Source organism: Diadema antillarum, unplaced genomic scaffold (assembly GCF_040938485.1).
Source record: "Diadema antillarum isolate AM-2024a unplaced genomic scaffold, OU_Dant_1.0 seq00000303_RagTag, whole genome shotgun sequence".
Taxonomy (NCBI): domain Eukaryota; kingdom Metazoa; phylum Echinodermata; class Echinoidea; order Diadematoida; family Diadematidae; genus Diadema; species Diadema antillarum.
This window is the reverse complement of record NW_027271326.1, coordinates 162,594-181,602: the sequence shown is the minus strand read 5'-3', so window position 1 is coordinate 181,602 and position 19,009 is coordinate 162,594. Positions and strand designations below refer to the sequence as shown.

The window sequence follows — 19,009 nt, the reverse complement described above, 5'->3', positions numbered from 1 at the left end:
GTTTCCAGGTTAGCATGCCTGTACAGTGTCGGGGCATTAAAACTGCACAATACTTGAATATGAGACCATTCTGAAGCAAATGATTTTCACACAACAATAGATATATAATGTACTCTTAAATGAATCCCACAAGGATTGGAACAATCATTCCCCAGCATTCCCACTGATTCCCACTGATCAGTTACTAGCCATCCCCAAAGTTCAAGACCTAGATATAAAATCATGCATCTTCTAGTTGTTGGTCACTTAGTTTGTTTGTTTGGCTGATTCCACCATTCCCGCTTTACTTGCAGCATATTTCTTTATTCCTTTAGTTTAATAGTTCCTACCATTTTCCTTGTTTGTCTTTAAAAAAAATTGAAAATTAAGTAACACGTTGGATTTTTGGCTATCATTGGGAGTTGCACCTTACGACTCTGTAGTAGTATTGCATAGTATAGATGTGCAAATTATAACTCGCGTGGGACAGATCTATTGAGAGTGATTCATTCAAACTTCCTAAGGGTATGAAATACTTTGAAAGAAATGTTATCATTTTGATTAAAGCTCCCGGACACAGCAATTCAACAGCTGTTACATTCTCTTTAAAAAAAGCACAAAAAAGTGTGTCAGGTTCAAATGAGAACTTACTTCAGCTTTATCACTACATAGTGGGAATCTTTGAGTTTCTTTTTTTTTTTAATAGTTATGCAAGTCCTACATTGCAGAACGATTCTAAAATATTGAGAGAAGTTTTGTATAAAGCGGTTGGTTGTGACTGAGGTCATTATAGAAAGAGCGCCCTCTATGTTAGGAGTTCCTTCCGCAACGCCAGTTAATAAACAAATCAAGCTCACTGGACCCACCCCCCCCCCCCCCCACACACACACACATACAAACTCACTTACTATTTCGTTTTTGTCAGAGAGGTTGCCGCGCTATCCTTTCTTGTCAAAAATTCTGCATCCCAATGCCACTCAGAAACCCCCAGCGGCAAAAAACACTGTCAAACATTTAATAATAATAATAATAATAAGGTCTTATTTACCCAGGGTAGCCTCTTCAGTGTTGCCACTGCTCTACCAGAGGGCCCTGCTATTATTATTACCCTAGCGTTGCCAGGTACCCATTTATACACCTGGGTCAAGAGGGACATTGTGGGTAAAAACACCTTGTCCAAGGATGTAAGCACTGGGCGGGATTCGAACTTACGGTCCTCCGTTCGGGAGTCGGGAGTCTTATCCACTATCAACACATTTCCAATTCATGTAAAGTTTACAAAATTACACCTTTATAATTTATGTGTTTGAGCTCATTGTTTATTTCTCTCACTCTCGGACTAACCTCCCCCCCCCCCCTTCCTCTCTCTCTCTCTCTCTCTCTCTTCACCTCCTCCTCCTCCTTTATGCTGTGTAACGATGCGTATTGTCCATGTCGGATTTTGTCTGTGTGTGTCCCTTTTGTTTTGTTGCTTTTCTTTTCCTTTTCTGCTTCTCTGCCTGATGTACGTCAGATTTGTTTGTTTTCTGTTGTTGCTGCTGCTATTTGTTTTTATTTTTGTTTCTTTCTTCTTATTCTTCTTCTTTATTTTTATCTTTATTTTTGTTATTATTATTATTATTTATTCATTTTTTTATTTATTTTTTATTTATTTTTTTTTTTTGGGGGGGGGGGGTCTGTTTATCAGTCTGTATACAAGCGTGTGCATTAGTTACTAGATTTCTGTTCAGATTCTCCTCTCCTTTGTCAGTAGGGAGTCTGATAAAGGAATGAATTCCGAAGAAGTTTTTTATCGGATTTTCAGAATTTATCTGAAATTTGCAGAACACACAAGACTTCATTAACTATGTTTGCAAGTGATGTGTATATATTTGAAGAGTTTAAAGGCAAAACAAAATAATTATATCTATTTTCATCAAGTGGGTGTATTTTATATCGAAGCCGCTGAAAACCAGAGAAAATATTTAAAATATTTGTGATAATTCTGATATCTTCAAAAATATTTTTCTATGTAAAGACCACAGTATAATTGTAATGATTGACTTTTTTCTCTATCAATGACAATGACCTTACATTTGCTGTAAAAGAGCCTTGAAAATGGCGTTTATCTGTTTTTGCATTCAAACCCATTTCTTATTTTTGGTCTCGTTTTCATATTATTCTTTCACGCATTACAGAGATAATCATCAAACACAAAACGCACTTTGTAAAAGCAATATTGTTTGCTGTTTATACAATGTATGTGTGTTATTTGTATTTCTTGTATGTGTCTGTGAATATCTACGTGTTATTAGAAAATAGAGACTTCCGTATTCGATCTGGATAACGCTGGATTTTCTTTAACATAAACTTTCGAAAACAACATGAGTCGCTTTTGAAGGAGGATTTGACATTCAACGCAACAATAAACAACGCAATCAAAGACATGCTGGCTGACGTTTACAAGTAACTTTTATTAGGAGCATATTCCTTGAAAAATTAGCAAACAGTTCAAGTACGTTGGCCTTTAATAGTCATTACTATATAGACCTATTCGGTTTGGGTGTTGTAGTTGTTTTTCACGTTAATGTCTATTTCAGCTTTAAATGGGGACTTCAGAATGCCTATCAACAGATGATCAATGCACTGACATGCCAATGCACCTGACTCATTGCATAACCCATTGGAAGCCTCCCAGTTATCGTGACCAACATAAGTTTCAAAGTCAAAAAACCCCTCATAGGTCTATATCAAAGCACGGCAGAACATTCACTCAACTTCGTCGAGTGCTGGCGGGCTTCTAACACCCCTTTGCTTTGATCTTGCTTCTCTTGGACTACCCGAACTTGGTAGTTTTCACTCAGCCTGTATACCGTAATAACAGCAGGAAAAAAAATCAATTCACTTTCCATTACTAGTACAGCGAAGAAAGAACAGTTTGACAGAACATTCCCATTAATGAAAAAAGATGTTCCCTTTAACATAGTTGACATGAGTTGGTCATCATTGTAGCATGTAACTGCAGAAAATCATGAAGAACAAAATATCGTGAAATGGATGAAGATCACGACCTCTGTCTAGGCTAATATTGTTGTAGCATTATAAACCCATCTTGTACGTGATCCTCGATAGGCTATTAACCTTCAACTGGATCCACAAGATTTTCAGATGGTTGATCTTGCATTAGATATTGCATTGATAATAATGATATGAATAATGATAATGATAATAATGATAATAATAATAATAATAATAATAATAATAATAATAATAATGATAATAATAATAACAACGGTAATAATAATAATAATGATAATAACAATAATAACAATAATAATTACAATGCCAACAACAGTTATGATAATAAAATTTACGATAGTATTTAACCACATTTCGATAGCTGCGCGTATCGCCACAGATGCAGTTCCTGTGCACTTCGCAAATAGAAAAACAGATAAAAGAGAAATACACCCAAAGTGAACACAAAACCATATGTCAGTGCAACGCAGACTTGAAATAAATGTATTATTCACTTCTTTCAAAACCAGAATGAAATCAGGGATGGACTGTCTGATGTTTCTACGAAAGGAAAATAAACTGCTCTTCCCAAGGGCAGTCTAAATAATGAAGAAATTTAGAATTATCCCATCTTAAAGTGCTTTCCTTGCAACAGTCTTTAATTTGAATGTCCTGGCCTCGGCCTTCTCTCTTCCTCAGTCTATATATTTCTCTCTCTCTCTCCCTCTCTCTCTCATATTCGTCATCTATCTCCCTCTCTCTCTCCCTCTCTCTCTATCTTTCTCATTCACTCTCAATATCTGTCTTATTCTCTTTGCATCACGCTCTTTCTTGGTCGTCATCCGGGAGCAAAATTGGCCTGCCGTAGACCTCTCCTAACAGTGGGCTGATGTCCGCCGGGAGATGACCGTGACAACACACCTTGATGTGCTTCAGTCGCTCCACGTGGTCGGGGACGAGGCTGCGCAAGTGGACGGTAACGTCCATGACTTTGGAGAAGAGGTTGTGTCGCTCGGGGTGGTTACGCCGCAGCTCCCTGTAGAGGAGGTTGGCCAATTTCTCCTGATGTTGCTCTACAGTCTCTTTCTCTATCAGACCTTCGCGGTCTGAGAAAAGTAAAAAAAAAGAAAGAAAACAAGTAAAACTAACAAAAATCGGCAATTTACAGTCAAACTTGTCTATTGCGGCCACCCAGGGAGACGAAAAAAAAGAAGTGGTCGGTATAGACAGGTGGCCGCTATAGACAGGGTCGTTAACATGGCTTTCCTCTTGGAGGAGGATAGTTAGTAGCCGTAGGCCTACACGGCAGGTGGCCGCTATAGACATGTGACCGCGAAGGCAGGTTTGACTGTATTTTAAACAGCGTTAAACGATTTGACCGCATAATGATCGTATGAGGATTGCTAGATAACGACTATCGCAATTAGAGTTTGTTTTCCTGGAAACAACTTCATTTCCATCGAGCAGAATCAAAAGAGAAAGAAAGATACATGAAAAAAAGAGATGAATAATTGTTAATAATGATATTGTAAAAAAGAATCACGAAGCAGTGAGTACTCTGTTTACCAAAGGTCTTGTCTAGGAGTTTTTATCACGCATATCTTATGTCTAAGCGTCAAGCTGTTAAAAATGCAACTCTCTTTATAGTCAACGATCGAGGTCCCTGCTACTTGATATAGTTTTCATCTTTCCTGAATGAGGTTCATCTGATTGGTGATTTCATAGAAACATGTTCTTCTTTCACGATCACGAAAATTATTTTGTACCTTAGTGTGTAGGAGGCGAAAGTTCTCACTAAGGTACAAAATAATTATCGTGATTGTGAAAGAAGAACGTAATCTGTACCTTAGTGCGTAGGAGGCGAAAGCACTCACTAAGGAGCAAAGTAATTTTCGTGATTGCGAAAGAAGAATATATTTCTATATTTTTCATCTTTATGTGCCATTAATCGATAATACCCACCTGCTGAGTAGAGCAAGAAAGTGCAGTAAATTGCAATTTCACGTTCAGTCATCCTGAGGTCGTTGAAGATCTCGTAGAACATGAATTCGGCTTTGTACGTGGTCAGGTCACCGAATGGCGAATTCTCTGCCACGTCACGCCTCATGTACGTGTTGATTTCCGGAAATCTGAAATGTTGAGGATATCCGAGAAAAAAGCGAAAGTAAAGGCATTCTTCTACGAGTAGATCTAAGAGGAATGTTAAGGTTCTATTCCTGAAATAATGTTTTATTTTTTATGTGTTGATATTGTTTGTAAATCATGACCCTAAAATACATATTCTCGGGGTATTTCCGATCGTATTATGTAGACGTCCTTCGACTGCTTACGAGGATTTAACAGGCAGCAGCGACATTATGTAACACAGTAATACATGTATAATACATGCGATATTAGTTCACTCGCAGTTTAGCGGCTTAGTCGTGGTTGGTTTTGTGTTTTTTTTTATTGTTGTTTGTTTGTTGTTTGTACGGTGTGGTACTGTAGTCGAAGTTGAAGCGAAGCATGATTGACAATCAATAAAAGAGATTTTGAGTGAAAGTTAAGCATATAAAATATCGAAGAAGTGTATATAAAGTCCCGGCCTTTCGATTTGAGTGTAAAGAATTTTAAAAGAATTTGGAATGACAAACGGAGTCGTGCCTGAAAACCCCGTGGTAGTAACGTCCGGAGCACAGGGCTGCACACACTTCCAGAGCGGCCCCCTTGAACAGCGTCAGCTGGTCGGCTGAACGCAGCTGGCGGAACACGTCCCGCTGCTTTGCGAACGTGGCGAACTTCTCGATGGTGATCTCCATGTTGGTGAAGCACATGTGGGCCATCTCCGCCCGGTTGGTGATCTCGCGGGGCGGAGCTGCCAGATCCAGCTGCATCCCGTTCACCACAAAAGTTCCCTCAGGCATATAACCTTTGAATGGCTGATACACAAATTCAAATATTAGAACCTAGTTAGGTTGTCGGGGATATCCTTGGGCGATTAGCACAAAATGGTCACAGTTCGTTATTACTGAGGTTCGTCATTCCGAACGTTCCTTATTCCGAAGGCTTTACTTTTTATTCCGACGATTCGTTATTCAAGGGAGGCTTACCTCCCAGGTAAATATTCCGAAGGTTCGATAATTCGAAAAATGGGGAAAATGGTCCGTTTATTATATCCAAGGTTCCTTGATCCCGAAGCGTGATAAAGGTCGTACTTCGGAGAGATCGTTAGTTCGCACCTGGTTTTCATTTTCGGAACAACGAACCTCTGAAATAACGCCACAAATGTTCAAATTAACGAAATCTGTTTCATTTTCGGATTAACAAACATCGAGGTTATTATCATACATGAATGTGAAACGCGTGTTTCATAATTATGATTGCTTTGAAAAAAACGCAAACACATATCCAGAGTGTATAATAATGCTGTGCGACTTTGATCTATTCACATCAGCTGAAGTCATGGTCTCATGGAAGACCAAAAGTATGATAAAACAATAATCATCATTAAAATTCTGATGATGGGCTATATTCGCCATTATAAGTTGTCTGTGTTCTTTCGATGTGAAATATCTTAGATCATTTGTATTCAAATCTGATGATTTTTAACACTGAAATAAAAACAATCAAACAGGCATCAATGAATTGAAATTCGAAGGATCGGAAGTTGATATCAGGGGACGTATCAGGGCAATTACCCGCGACTAGGGCCCCAACTAAATACTTGTTATAGTGATAAAGTTAGAGCAAAGATTAAGGTTAGGGTTAGGTTTTAGGGTTTGAGTTTGGGTTAGGGTTAGGATTAAGTTAAGGATAAGGATTAGGATTAGGGTAAGGGTTAGGATTAGGTTGAGGATTAGGATTAGGTTAAGGATTAGGATTAGGATTAGGGTTAGGGTCAGGGGGAGGTTCCGGGGTAATTGACCAGGGGGTAACTGCCCTAGACCCAGGTTGAGATCGTACAACTCACTCTTGTGCACCGCTGCCAGAACTTGTCACGGTCCGCCTTCTGTGAGACGAGGACGAGATTGTTGAACTCGTCAGCCAGGCGATCAACGAAGAGACGATGTTGTCGGTCCTCCTCCGACTCGTCGGGGATGTGTTCCTTCTGATCCAGCTCGTCCTTCAGTTTTTGCACCTCGACCTTAGGAACTCGGCCCATACGGACAGCTGTTTGCCGTCCGAGAAACAGAAAGGAAGAAGACACTTACTGTATGTATATAGCTGAAATATCCTTTTCTCTCTAATAGAAAACGTCTAAATCGAGTACAGTGTATATGTATTATCAAAATATCTGTCAGAAATAATTCCATTATTTTTTTTTTCCTTGGCTTTACATTGTTTACAAAAAAAAACACAAAAAAACTTAGGTTGTAATCATAGACCTCTTGAGTATGAACTATGAAAAGCTGCCTTATTTCTGGGCTAGCATGCATTCCTTTAGCCTACATTACAGTCAGTGCTGTTAATGAATTAAAGCAGTGGTTCTCAAACTTGAATGAAAATTAAAACAGAGAAACTGAAAAAGACTTAATTTCCTTAGGAATACAAAATCAAGATGAAGATATGCCCTTGATCCTTGTTTCTTCTTTTTTTTCATTATTTCTTTATTTATTTTCAATTCTGTTCAGGCAATACAATTGTATGACAACGAAATTGGTGATCATTACAGTGAAAAAGACATTCATATACAACGACAACAAGTGAATGAAACTGATGATATGATCCTGAAGTAGTGTTGGCGTAAATTTCGCATTCTGTAGAAATTTGCAATTTAAACCATGGGGTGTACTTGAGCTTCTTGAAACAAATACAGATCGATGTTATAGGCCTACTGACCCTTCTACAGATCTCAACGCTTTGTATCGTGTTTTTCAAGTTTCTTTTTGTTGTGATTTAGAAAAATTCTCTCACAATGATTTTCAACAACCTCTGCCAGTATATCTTCTATATATTTTGATTTACCTGTTGGATTTCCCACCCCATCCTCAAATTAAGGATTGGAGCCCAACAGAACTATTTTTATTCATTAATGATGAGGGAAAGTCTTCTATGCATTGAGGAGAATTAGGGCGAGGTGTCTATTCAAAAGCGGATCAGACCTCCCGAGGACATCCCCAAAGCAAGGCACTTGTGGTATCTGCAGTACTGGCACTTGTTCCTGGACTCGATGTTGATGATACAGCCGTCATCCTGACCCCAGTATGGACAGGGCTTGTATTCAATCTTCAGGCGCTGTGTTCTCCGGAAAAATCCCTGTTTTAAGAACACACACATACACACACAAATCAAAAACACCAAGCAAATTATTCATTGAGTTAAAGTAAAACGTTTGCATTGAGTTAAAGTAAAACGTTTGCATTTCACCCTTCGTGATATTCGCCCCTGCAATGAATTAAAATTCGCTCTCAGTTCTGACTTTCTTACGAGGAAATTACTCTCACAAGCATCTGCTTCTATGTAGGTTCCCACCACACACAATTCTATATACCAGTATCCGTCATGAATGTCATGTACTTTCAATCGATTTTGTGCCATGTAAATGCTATTTGTACACACAGGACTTATAATTAATACTAATAATAATACTAATACTAATAATTAATACTTATAATTAATGTTACTTTACATTGTCATGGATGGATTTTTTTAAACACAACACTGTATGATTTGTGTGGAAACTTAATAAATGAAATGAAATGAAGTTAATTTGAGTCCATAATATCGAATCTACGGTGGCACAGGTCTGCAAAGACAGTTGTAAATGTGTACCAAAACATCAGTGATAATGGTAAATAACGAGCACATGTCAAAATAATTATATACAATGATATGACGGCCAGAAGTGTGACAAATATTGAAGAAAAGTATATATAATGTACATAACATTACAAAAACTTTAGTATTCTGAAGGCAGCTTTCAGAGAACATTCCCTTGATCTTGATTCAGTATAAATGCATTCATGCTGTCCACAAATATAAGAAATAATTTGTTTGTTGTGTTGGTTGTGTATTTCTTATCTCATTCTTAGGAAAGTCTAATCTCTTCCTCAAGAGATGTTTGGCTGTGTGCGAAAGCGCCGGAGTTTTTCAAATTAAGTTCACTGCTGATATTCTTCTTTTACGAACCCTGACGAAACCGAAAATTTGCTAAAAATTCGTTACGTTCGCAAACATTCGTCGCTCAGTGACCTACCCCCTAGGATGTTTCATAGGTCCAACCAATGAAATTATGGGTGACATCTTGGTGAACGTTTAACCTTACTATTATGAGACCACGAGCATGTTCATTGTCACTGTTATGCTTTCGTCTCGTAGTGAACATTCCTGGTGTACGATATGTTATTGACAGGGAAATCAATAAGACACCAGCTGGGATCAGTTTACACACCTTCACGCACATTGCAATAATAGAATGCACACCCGATATTCCACCACCTACTCACATGCATTCCGATCACAGTAAATTATATTATGTGTTGTCTTTATATTCTTTAAACATAATCTCATCGTAAAATGCTTACGGACAGTTGTCATTCCCATTAAACGAAGGAGTGGTAGGAAGTACACTGAAAGGTCCAGTGCTATAATTATATGCACACAACCTAATTTCTAAACTGTAGATATTAGTAGAGATGTAAAGGTATATTGTGGTTTGCTGTTTACTGTAATATCACCGCAATTATCTGTTGTCAGGTTGTGCAGCCATCTCCATTAGGCACGGAATACTTGCTTATCACCCATCTTCTTTTATACATTAACTAACAAATGCCATTCTCTGCGTTTGACTGTTATCAGCAATTTGTATGTCATGGACGCCATGTGCCACACTGATAAGAAAGGAATGCGTTCATCTCAGAACGTATCTATTATAAATGTGTCTTGTGTTTACGCAGATGTCCGTGCTCTTCTCGTCTAATAGCTAATGTGAGGTTTTCTCTCTGAATCCTAGATTCAGAGAGAAAACCTAATATTTTGTGCCTCTGTGTTTAAGTTTAAAAACAAAAATGGTTTTTTTGGTATCTGAAATGAAAATTATTAACAGAAATGTATTTCTTTTTTTTATTTGTTTTGGAAATATCCTGTGATCCGTCACAGCATATTGGAAAAAGACACATTTGATTCATAATGATGTAAATGTATGTATGGATTCTTTTTTTTTGTATGTTAATGTGCAATAGTTGTTTGATTGTGCACATCAGGCGTGTCAGGGCATCAGTGAAAGGAAGCAGATTTTAGCTGTGTGTATGTGGGGAGAAGTACAATGAGGATATATCCTCTGCCCGTCGGGAACAAGGAAAAGCTTTCAGACCGTACTCCTAAGTCTGCTTTTGGAATCATTAATTCTCTCCTCAACCGCAAGGACACTGTTTTACCAGCTCATGATTCACCAGTAGATTTGAGCAACCAGTTTGCATCCTTCTCTGCTGATAAGGTCAAAGATATTAGCTGTGACCTGAGTAACCAATGCAGTAACTTGGTCTTGAACCCCATGTACGCAGATCAGCAAACTCAACATGAATTTGATTTTTCTGAGGTAACTGCTATTGAACTTACACGGATAATCATGAAGAGTCCTTCTAAGACTTGCTGTCTTGATCCTTTACCTACATGGTTGCTGAAGAAGCATCTTCCGATTCTTGCTCCTTCTCTCACTGCTTTGGTAAATGTCTCTCTATCAACAGGAACCTTCCCAGACTCACTGAAGCAAGCTATTGTGATTCCAGTGATAAAGAAATCCTCATGTGACAAGGACATTCTCAAGAACTACAGACCAGTTTCCAATATCGAGTTCAGATCCAAGATCATCGAACGTGTAGTCACATCTCAGCTTGTTCAGTACATGGACGAGTCTCATCCCGCCGAGTCTTTTCAGTCGGCCTATAAGAGTAACCATAGCTGCGAGACAGCCCTCCTTAAAGTCCAAGATGATATCCATCGCAGCATTGACAAAAGGAAAGGGGTTATGCTGGTAATGCTTGACCTGTCAGCTGCGTTCGACACAATCGATCATGAAATTCTGCTCGATCGCTTACACAACACCTTTGGTATCAAAGGTTCAGCTCTACAGTGGATGGCTTCTTACCTCACAAACCGAAGGAGTCGTGTCTGCGTGTCTGGTCACTTATCTAGGGAGTGTACCTCAGTAGTTGGCATTCCACAAGGATCTGTAATTGGACCCCTATTGTTCACCATGTATACCAGTCCTCTTGGAAATCTTCTTCGTGCTGATTATGTATGCAGATGACGTGCAAGTCTATCTTGAGTTTGACCCCAGTGACCCTTCCAGTGTTAAACTCACTCTGAATGCACTGTCCAGATATCTGGGTAAAGCGCAGGAATGGATGACTCTGAACAAGCTGAAACTCAATGACGAGAAAACAGAGTTTCTTGTTCTTGCCTTCCAACGCCATCTTCAGCTTGTACAGGACATCAAACTTGCTCTTGGTACAACTCTCATCTCTCCATCTGATCATGTGCGCAATCTTGGAGTTATCTTTTCCTCTGGTGCAAATATGAGCATGCAGGTTTCACAGATCTTTAAGTTAGCTAACTACTACATCAGAAATCTGTGGAGGATCAGAAAATTTATTGATGCTTCTACTTGTCACGCAGCAGTCCGTGCATTGGTCTTACCGCGACTTGACTACTGTAATGCTCTTCTTGGTGGAATCAGTCAGGCTGATGCGGATCGCTTACAGAGAGTTCAGAATGCTGCCTCTAGACTAGTGTACCATGTTCGTTCACGTTCTCATGCCACTCCTCTTATACGTTAACTCCACTGGCTGCCAGTCAAAGCAAGAATATCCTTCAAGCTTCTCCTACTGGTCTACAAAGTAGTCAACAAAAGAGCTCAAGAGTACATTGGGGAGTGTCTGGTACGACACTCTCACTCTAGGCGCACTCGTCTTTCATCATCCGTTACCTTTACACAACCACACACGAAAAAATAGCCGGAGTTGCAGCTTTCTCTTCTTGTGCTCCTAGGCTGTGGAATAAGCTCCCTCCTCCTCTTAAATCTTCACCCACACTTGATCATTTCAAACAAAACTTGAAGACTTATTTATTTTGATGTCCCTCTATGTGCACTGGACTTATACTGTCACTGCCTGGTATTTTGTTTATATTTTATCTCCTATGGCGACCAGGGATGACATGTCATAGCGCTTTGCATCCAGTGGAAAAGGCGCTCTTAAATGTCTATTATTATTATCATTATTATTATTATCAAAGGAACATGTGCAATATGTGTTATAATGTATGGATTATGATGTTGGGATGGTTTGTAAAAAGTAAGGTGTTTCAAAATTTGTGATTATACCTCTTGCAGCAATTGACTTTTCCATAGTTTTCTGTGTATGTACACAATCATATTTTTCCCCTCTTCGCGCGTTCAACACATGACGCTAGTCTGTGTCGTGATGTATGTTTAGTTCCCTGAATATTTTTGAGTATTCATTTGATGTTTCATATGTAATGTAATTTGTTATTTATCTGTTGTCATTATGTGTTATGAATGTGTGACAAAATCAAATTTCCATGTCATGTTTTTATACATAATTTGGACAATACAGAAATGTAATGAAGATTGATATGACAAAATATGTTTAGCAAACAGTTCGTCACATAGCCTAAAGGGACAGTGCTGTACAGTGATGTTTGATATTAGGTTAAACGCCAATTGAATATAAATACATCAAGGTGTGAGGTTTTCATTCATATGAAACATATCCCTATCAATTCACTAATTTCATTAGATGATGTGAAGTACAACGTTGTATCCAGTCGATGTTTCCGAGTGTTTATAATCATATATATATATATATATATATATATATATATACGTGTATATATGTATGTGTGGGTGTGTGTGTGTGCGTGTGTGTGTATAGGGCTTTTTACACTTGTGTTTCTTAACCCCGGACTTTCTCTGACCCAGGACTATCGTTAGTCCCGTACCAATTTTTTCAGCTTTTTACACTGGCCAATTAGTCCCGTACTATCTCTTGTCCGGGGCTAAGGAGAAAACTGACCTTTTTACACTCGTATTTCTTAGCCCCGGACTTTCCAAACCACATGAATATTCATAATTACGCTGTGTACTGTACACGTACACGCACGCACCGGCAGCACTTGATTGCCTCGTTTCTGATTGGTCAGTGAGGGTCGGACTTCGTCTCCGTCGCTTAGCCCAGGATTATCTTTTCGTTCTGTTTACACTCACTTGCTTGGCACCGCAATTGCGGTGCTAGCACCGCAATTGCGGTGCTAACCCCTGCTATTTTGCAGGGCTAGATAGTACCGTACTATCGGTGGGGCTAGCCCACTTTGGCAAAAACGAGTGTAAACAGAAAGTGGGCTAAGGATAGTCCCGTACCAACGGTGGGGCTAAGGCCCCCCCCCCCCCCCTTAGCCCCACCGATAGTCCGGGGCTAAGCAAAAATTTACAAGTGTAAAAAAGCCCTTATGTGTAATTTGTATGTAGGTGGCTGTCCTCCAGTTGACAGCGGATGAAAATATTTACATAATATTATGCAATGGCAAGGGGTTTCGGTACATGATATCATTATCTTAAGATGTAATGTATTAATTAGGATCTTCACTTTTTTCGCCCCACGAAATAGATGGTGTGCAATCCGGGGCTCTATTGGCCTGATGGAGAGGCAAGCATGTTCAATAGCAAAATTGGGTGGATTTGTAGGGGCTATGTGATATAGTGGATAAGACTATTGACTTTCAAACTGAGCTCCGAATTCGAGTCCTGCAAAGTGCTTACGTCCTTGGACAAGAGTTTTGGGGTTTTTTTTATACCCATGGTGTCCTTCTTGACCCAGGTGTATAAATGGATAACTGGCAATGCTGGGGTAAAAATAAGGGCAGGGCCCTCTCTAGACTGGTACCATAGAGCATTGACAACACTGAAAAACCTATTCTGGATAAGTAAGAATAGATCATCATTATCATAGTTATTGATATCATTATCATTTTTTTTTTGTTATTATCAGCATTAGCATTTTTAGTATCATTATTATTATTATCATTACTATTATTATTATTATTATTATCATCATCATCATCATCATCCTATCGAAAAATGTCAATCATATGATGCCTGAAAATTAAAAAAAAAAAACACTAACACTCAGATGGCAATCAATTTTTCTTTCCATTTTGTCGATGGTATGCGCAAAGATGAAAGGTCCCTATCATCATAATGTTGACTGGCCTCAATCATAGAGAAGAATGACGGCTATGTTGTCCTTCCAGGGCCATAATGTACGCATATTCTGAAATCCCTCAGACCAATCAATATCAAAATCAATCTCACGCTTGTCACATACTGGGAAATTTCAAGGAAATTGAGAGGTCGTTTGGTGTAATTGTGTAGAATGCTACCTGCATAGCTCTACAAAAGACTAACCCCCTGCATAACAGATACTAGCTGTTTAAACTCTACAGGGATATCGGAGTCACGAAGAGAAGCGGGTGACATTTAAATATTAATTTCTCAGTTGCACGCTGTTTGAGTATATGATTCATCTTGTTGCTTGTTAATTATTACCACAGTTATCTGCTACTTGTCAATCTTGTTATTTGGTGCCTTAATCACAAACGAAGATCCTGCAAGGTTACATCAATTTGCCACCAAGAGTGTAAACGTCTCTGAAACGTATGCAAACTTTAATTGCCTATACATACAGAAAAGAAAAGTGTGTCAGTGAAATCACAAAAAAAAACTAATAATGAAAACACAAATAACATCTATGATTGGATCGTTAAAGCATATTTTGACCAAGTAGTAGAGTGTGTCATTCTGATGCAAGGAAGTGAATTAAGTTTCTGTGACTGTGGATGTGATTGTGGTGCCAAAACGTCCAGATATAGGAATTTCCATGCTCTTTTCCTTGAAGGGAATAATTATTCTTATCTTGAATGCATCTAAATTTGATGTTGATATATTTGCGGATGTGATTTAACCTTCCGAAATAACTTAAAGGTACAACAGCAAGAGGAAAGGCAAGCGAACCAATTGGTAATAAAGTTAAAGAACATATGCAATGCAAATTCATGTTGACTTGTGTTGACTTGTATTATACCCTGATACAGCTGAAGTATTAATATGATTAACAATCGACAATGAAATGCACGTTCCGTAAACCGAGCATAAATTTCAAGTTTCCGTATTGATAGCGTGATTAACAAACGGCGATGTTAAGCATGCAAGTTCTGCTCCGTCAAGAGGAAGGTGTATTTATTTTTCATAGCTCTGATTAGTCATAACATTGATATTTTAGCAATGATTGACAGATGACGTAATTGACAGAATCTAGATTTGGAAGTGTTTTGTGTGTGTGTGTGTGTGTGTGTGTGTGTGTGTGTGTGTGTGTGTGTGTGTGTGGACGTATCCAAGCAATCAAAAGAGAAGTTGTCGAAAAGAATTGCAAAAATAATATTACATATAATATTAGATATTTCTTTGCATGTGTCCTTTAACAAGACGCGCTGTGCGGAACTCCTTTATAGGTTAGTGATGGGAGCTGTACCCCCGACACATTTTGCAGTTAGAATGTGGAGTTGCTGGGGATCGCAGGTCAATTATCTAGCCCGGATTGAAGTCCAACAAACTCTCGGCACGGTGTATTGTTTGCTCTTTGAATCATGGCATATTTAACTTCTCCGCCAGAGTATTTACAGTTTCCACTGCAAAAGAGAGTCATACTTAATGCAGTTATTCAGGTCAAGCTGGAAAGAAATGTTGATTGTCTTTAGTTTTGTTATCAAGCAATGTTTTCCGTGTTCACTGACAGTATGCTTAACAGAATTAGAACCAGATTAATAGTTCTCCTCGTTGACGGATAAAATTTTTGTCTCCGTTGCCTTCATTGTGAAGATTTCATTCCATAACTCGTTTTCCTGGGAGAAGATTAAATTCATCATAGATTATGAAACAGATGATCTATGCATTTGTACCGCTTGCTAATCTTGTTTGAATTGAGAGCAAAATGTTGAAGAAAACTAATAAGACAAAGTATAAATCAACACGATAGGCCTTCTGACAAGAACAAAATGGCCCATCTATGGCAACGCACAGTCAAAAGAAAAATGGTGTTTGTTGAATTGTTTTGACTAGATTTTCTTCTCCAGTCTTAGGTTTTTTTCTAAAAAAAAAAACCCTCATGCTCGACAGGAGTATTCCAAGCTTTGAGATATCATGCGCGAGACGGAAAATCGTTATTCCTAGATCGCCTTCATAATGACGGCTATTTTTATTCAATATTTTGTGTCTTTTGGTTTTGTTCTTGATCAGAGAATAATCAAAGTAGTTGATGACAATCACAGTATCATGTATCGCCCATGTTCTAACATCAATGCGAACTAACGCCAACATAAATACAGCTAATAGGGGATATCAAAACCAAACAATGATAATGATAAAGAGCTATACTTTCAAGAGATCTTTGTCAAAAATAACCATTACAAAAGGAGAAGCATAGTAGTTGTGATTTATACTTGGGCTCTATAGCCACGGACAAAGATTCATTGATACCTGATAATCATTGGCAGAAATAATTTCTGAACTTTGAATTGACAAAGAAAATCATATTTTGGAAGATATTGTTTACAGCATCCTCAACAAAACCAATTTACATAATTAACTAATCAACATCATGCGATCGCACACAAAATTATGCTGTCGGCAGATTTTCCTGTATTATGCAGCCAACAAAAGACTGTATAAAAGTGTTAGCCTTAGGTTTAGGTATGTTAGAAATGTCTGTCCAAGTATTAATCTGATATACGCTCTATGAAAGTAATATCTCTTCCGGTATAACTGAAATGTAAACTTTCGTCACAACATGAATGTCTTTCATAAATGTTTACAGGCTGATTATTTCCTATAAGACTATAACAATTGAAGAAAAAAAAGAGTCTATGAATGATAATTCTACAACTCCCACCCCTATTAAACGCCCCTTATGGCACAGGGAAACATGGCTAAACCCTTTCAGTAATCTTATTTTCAATTTGTTCATTTGTTTTTGTCTGTTTGTATATCAAGACATCTCAAACATGGTGACTTTGTCTACCAACCCACATAGGGCCTATATACCCATTTCTTTGTCACTAACCTGCAGGTCGGAACAAAAATATATGAGTACATTTTCATTGAAATAAAACTGTTATCGGAATCAAATGTTTCATTTAAATTAGAGCAATTATTCTTTCAAACACGTACCTTGCAACCTTCACACGAATACACGCCGTAATGCATGCCCGACGCCTTGTCTCCGCAGATCTGGCACCGAATGATATCTGTTTGTGTTTGAGAAAATGTAATGATTTAGCAGTTCTATTAACTGGAAAGTCCAGAGACTTTTCATAATTTCACGTCACGTAGTACATTATATTGACAGTTCCATGCTGCGAAACCCATACTTTGAACCCCTCCCACCCCCTTCAAAAAAAACAAAACAAGGATGATGACATAGGAGGCTCACATATTTCAGAAATGTAGCAATGCTATATTCCACTACAAGTTTACCTGTGTAAGATTTATGCATGCCTTCATCTTTTCTTCTGCCTCCTTGAACGCTCACCCATACATTCTTATAGTGAAGTTGCCATGTCATAATCCTTGTTCATTGTGATTTGTTATAAATCTTTAATTAACATTCCTACTCCTCATCTCAGTCACCATGAATTCTGAAACTCTGTAGCCAGTATAACCAATTTATAGTTGTCCAAAATTTAAAAGTCTGAAAAATTATCTGGAGGTCTCCTTTAAGATAATATTTCTTTTAAGAGACATGGGGTTTTTGGCGGTGTTGTTGCTGATGTCACTTTGCTCAAAAAAAAAGTAAAGCAGACGATTTTAAACTCCTCCACAAACCATTACCGTTGCTGCTATATGCGATCGCGCTGTGCCAGGCCAAGATCACGTATTCGCCAAGTAAGCATCATCGAATTTGTTCCCCCAATCGAGATAATTACATCTGTGAGAGACAATTATTTTGCTGATACTTTCCCTTAAATCATCCGGTTTCGTAGTTTGTTTCACCAACATGGGAAGCTCACTCTTCTATGATGGATCAATGCAAATTTGCCTCTTGATAAAAAGTATTCTCATATTTTCTTGCATTATTTTCAATATTTATGTAACTATATTATGGTCTGTATGAGGACAAGTTGAAGTAAAATGCGGTCATGGTATGTGACGACACAATTATCTCTTGGCAACAGTTTTTTTTTTTCTCCAGAGTCGGATAAAATGGAGCTAAATTATTTTGCTCTGGGACCTCACTATGATGCTAGGGATTGGGCCTACGTATACATTCGACGTATGTGTTTAAGGTGTAGCGAAGAAGTCTGTATCAATATTCTGGTATAACCAGTATCAAATATTCAATCCATCCAATATGTGCCGTCTGTGAGAAAATAGAAAGGATCACAAGCCACAAGCTGTAAACCAAGACGAAGTTATATATCAAATGTTTGTAAGGGAATGGGTCAGGATGTATGGTCGCTGTACTTGAGTTTACTAGCTAAGAATGTGTGGAGACAACTATTGTAAGGGCTTGTCTGACGATTCACAGGCAACCACGTGACTTCAGTCGAAGCGAACAAGACTTACCCGAGTAGACGGGACCATCTCCCTTGTCGCTGTCTTTCTTCTTCCTAGCTCTTTTCTTGGTTGTGGTCTCTATTTCCATGGTGGGGGAACAGGATTGGCCATTCTGGGCAGAGCTGTCTGGCTCAATGTCGTTCCGGCTGCAATTATCTACGCTTTCTTCTCTATCAACACAGTCAGAATGAGTTATAACAGAAGATAATTTATGATATGCGAATCAACGATAAATTTACACTGCCTTATGCCAGAACCATGCCATCATATAATTCTATATTTTTTAATGGACCCCAAATTTGGAATGCTATTCCGGTTGAAATAAGACAGAGTTCATCGCTGAATGTGTTCAAAAGAAAATTAAGATTGCATGTTTTAAATCAGTATGCTGAAATTGTGTGATAAATTGTTCTCTTATGAAATATGTCA

The 19,009-nt window shown here is 38.3% G+C and overlaps 1 protein-coding gene across 1 annotated transcript; it reads right to left on the bottom strand.

Annotated features, from left to right (window-relative positions):
- Positions 1-3,718: 3,718 nt before the first annotated feature.
- On the bottom strand, positions 3,719-18,825 carry LOC139730355 (peroxisome proliferator-activated receptor gamma-like). The gene is made up of 7 exons (XM_071641220.1): positions 18,590-18,825; positions 17,195-17,271; positions 8,058-8,211; positions 6,926-7,125; positions 5,620-5,894; positions 4,939-5,105; positions 3,719-4,082 (listed from the first exon to the last, which is right to left on the bottom strand). The coding sequence occupies exons 1-7, from the start codon at positions 18,666-18,668 to the stop codon at positions 3,796-3,798; spliced, it is 1,239 nt and encodes a 412-aa protein (XP_071497321.1). The 5' UTR covers positions 18,669-18,825; the 3' UTR covers positions 3,719-3,795.
- Between the last annotated feature and the right edge of the window lie 184 nt (positions 18,826-19,009).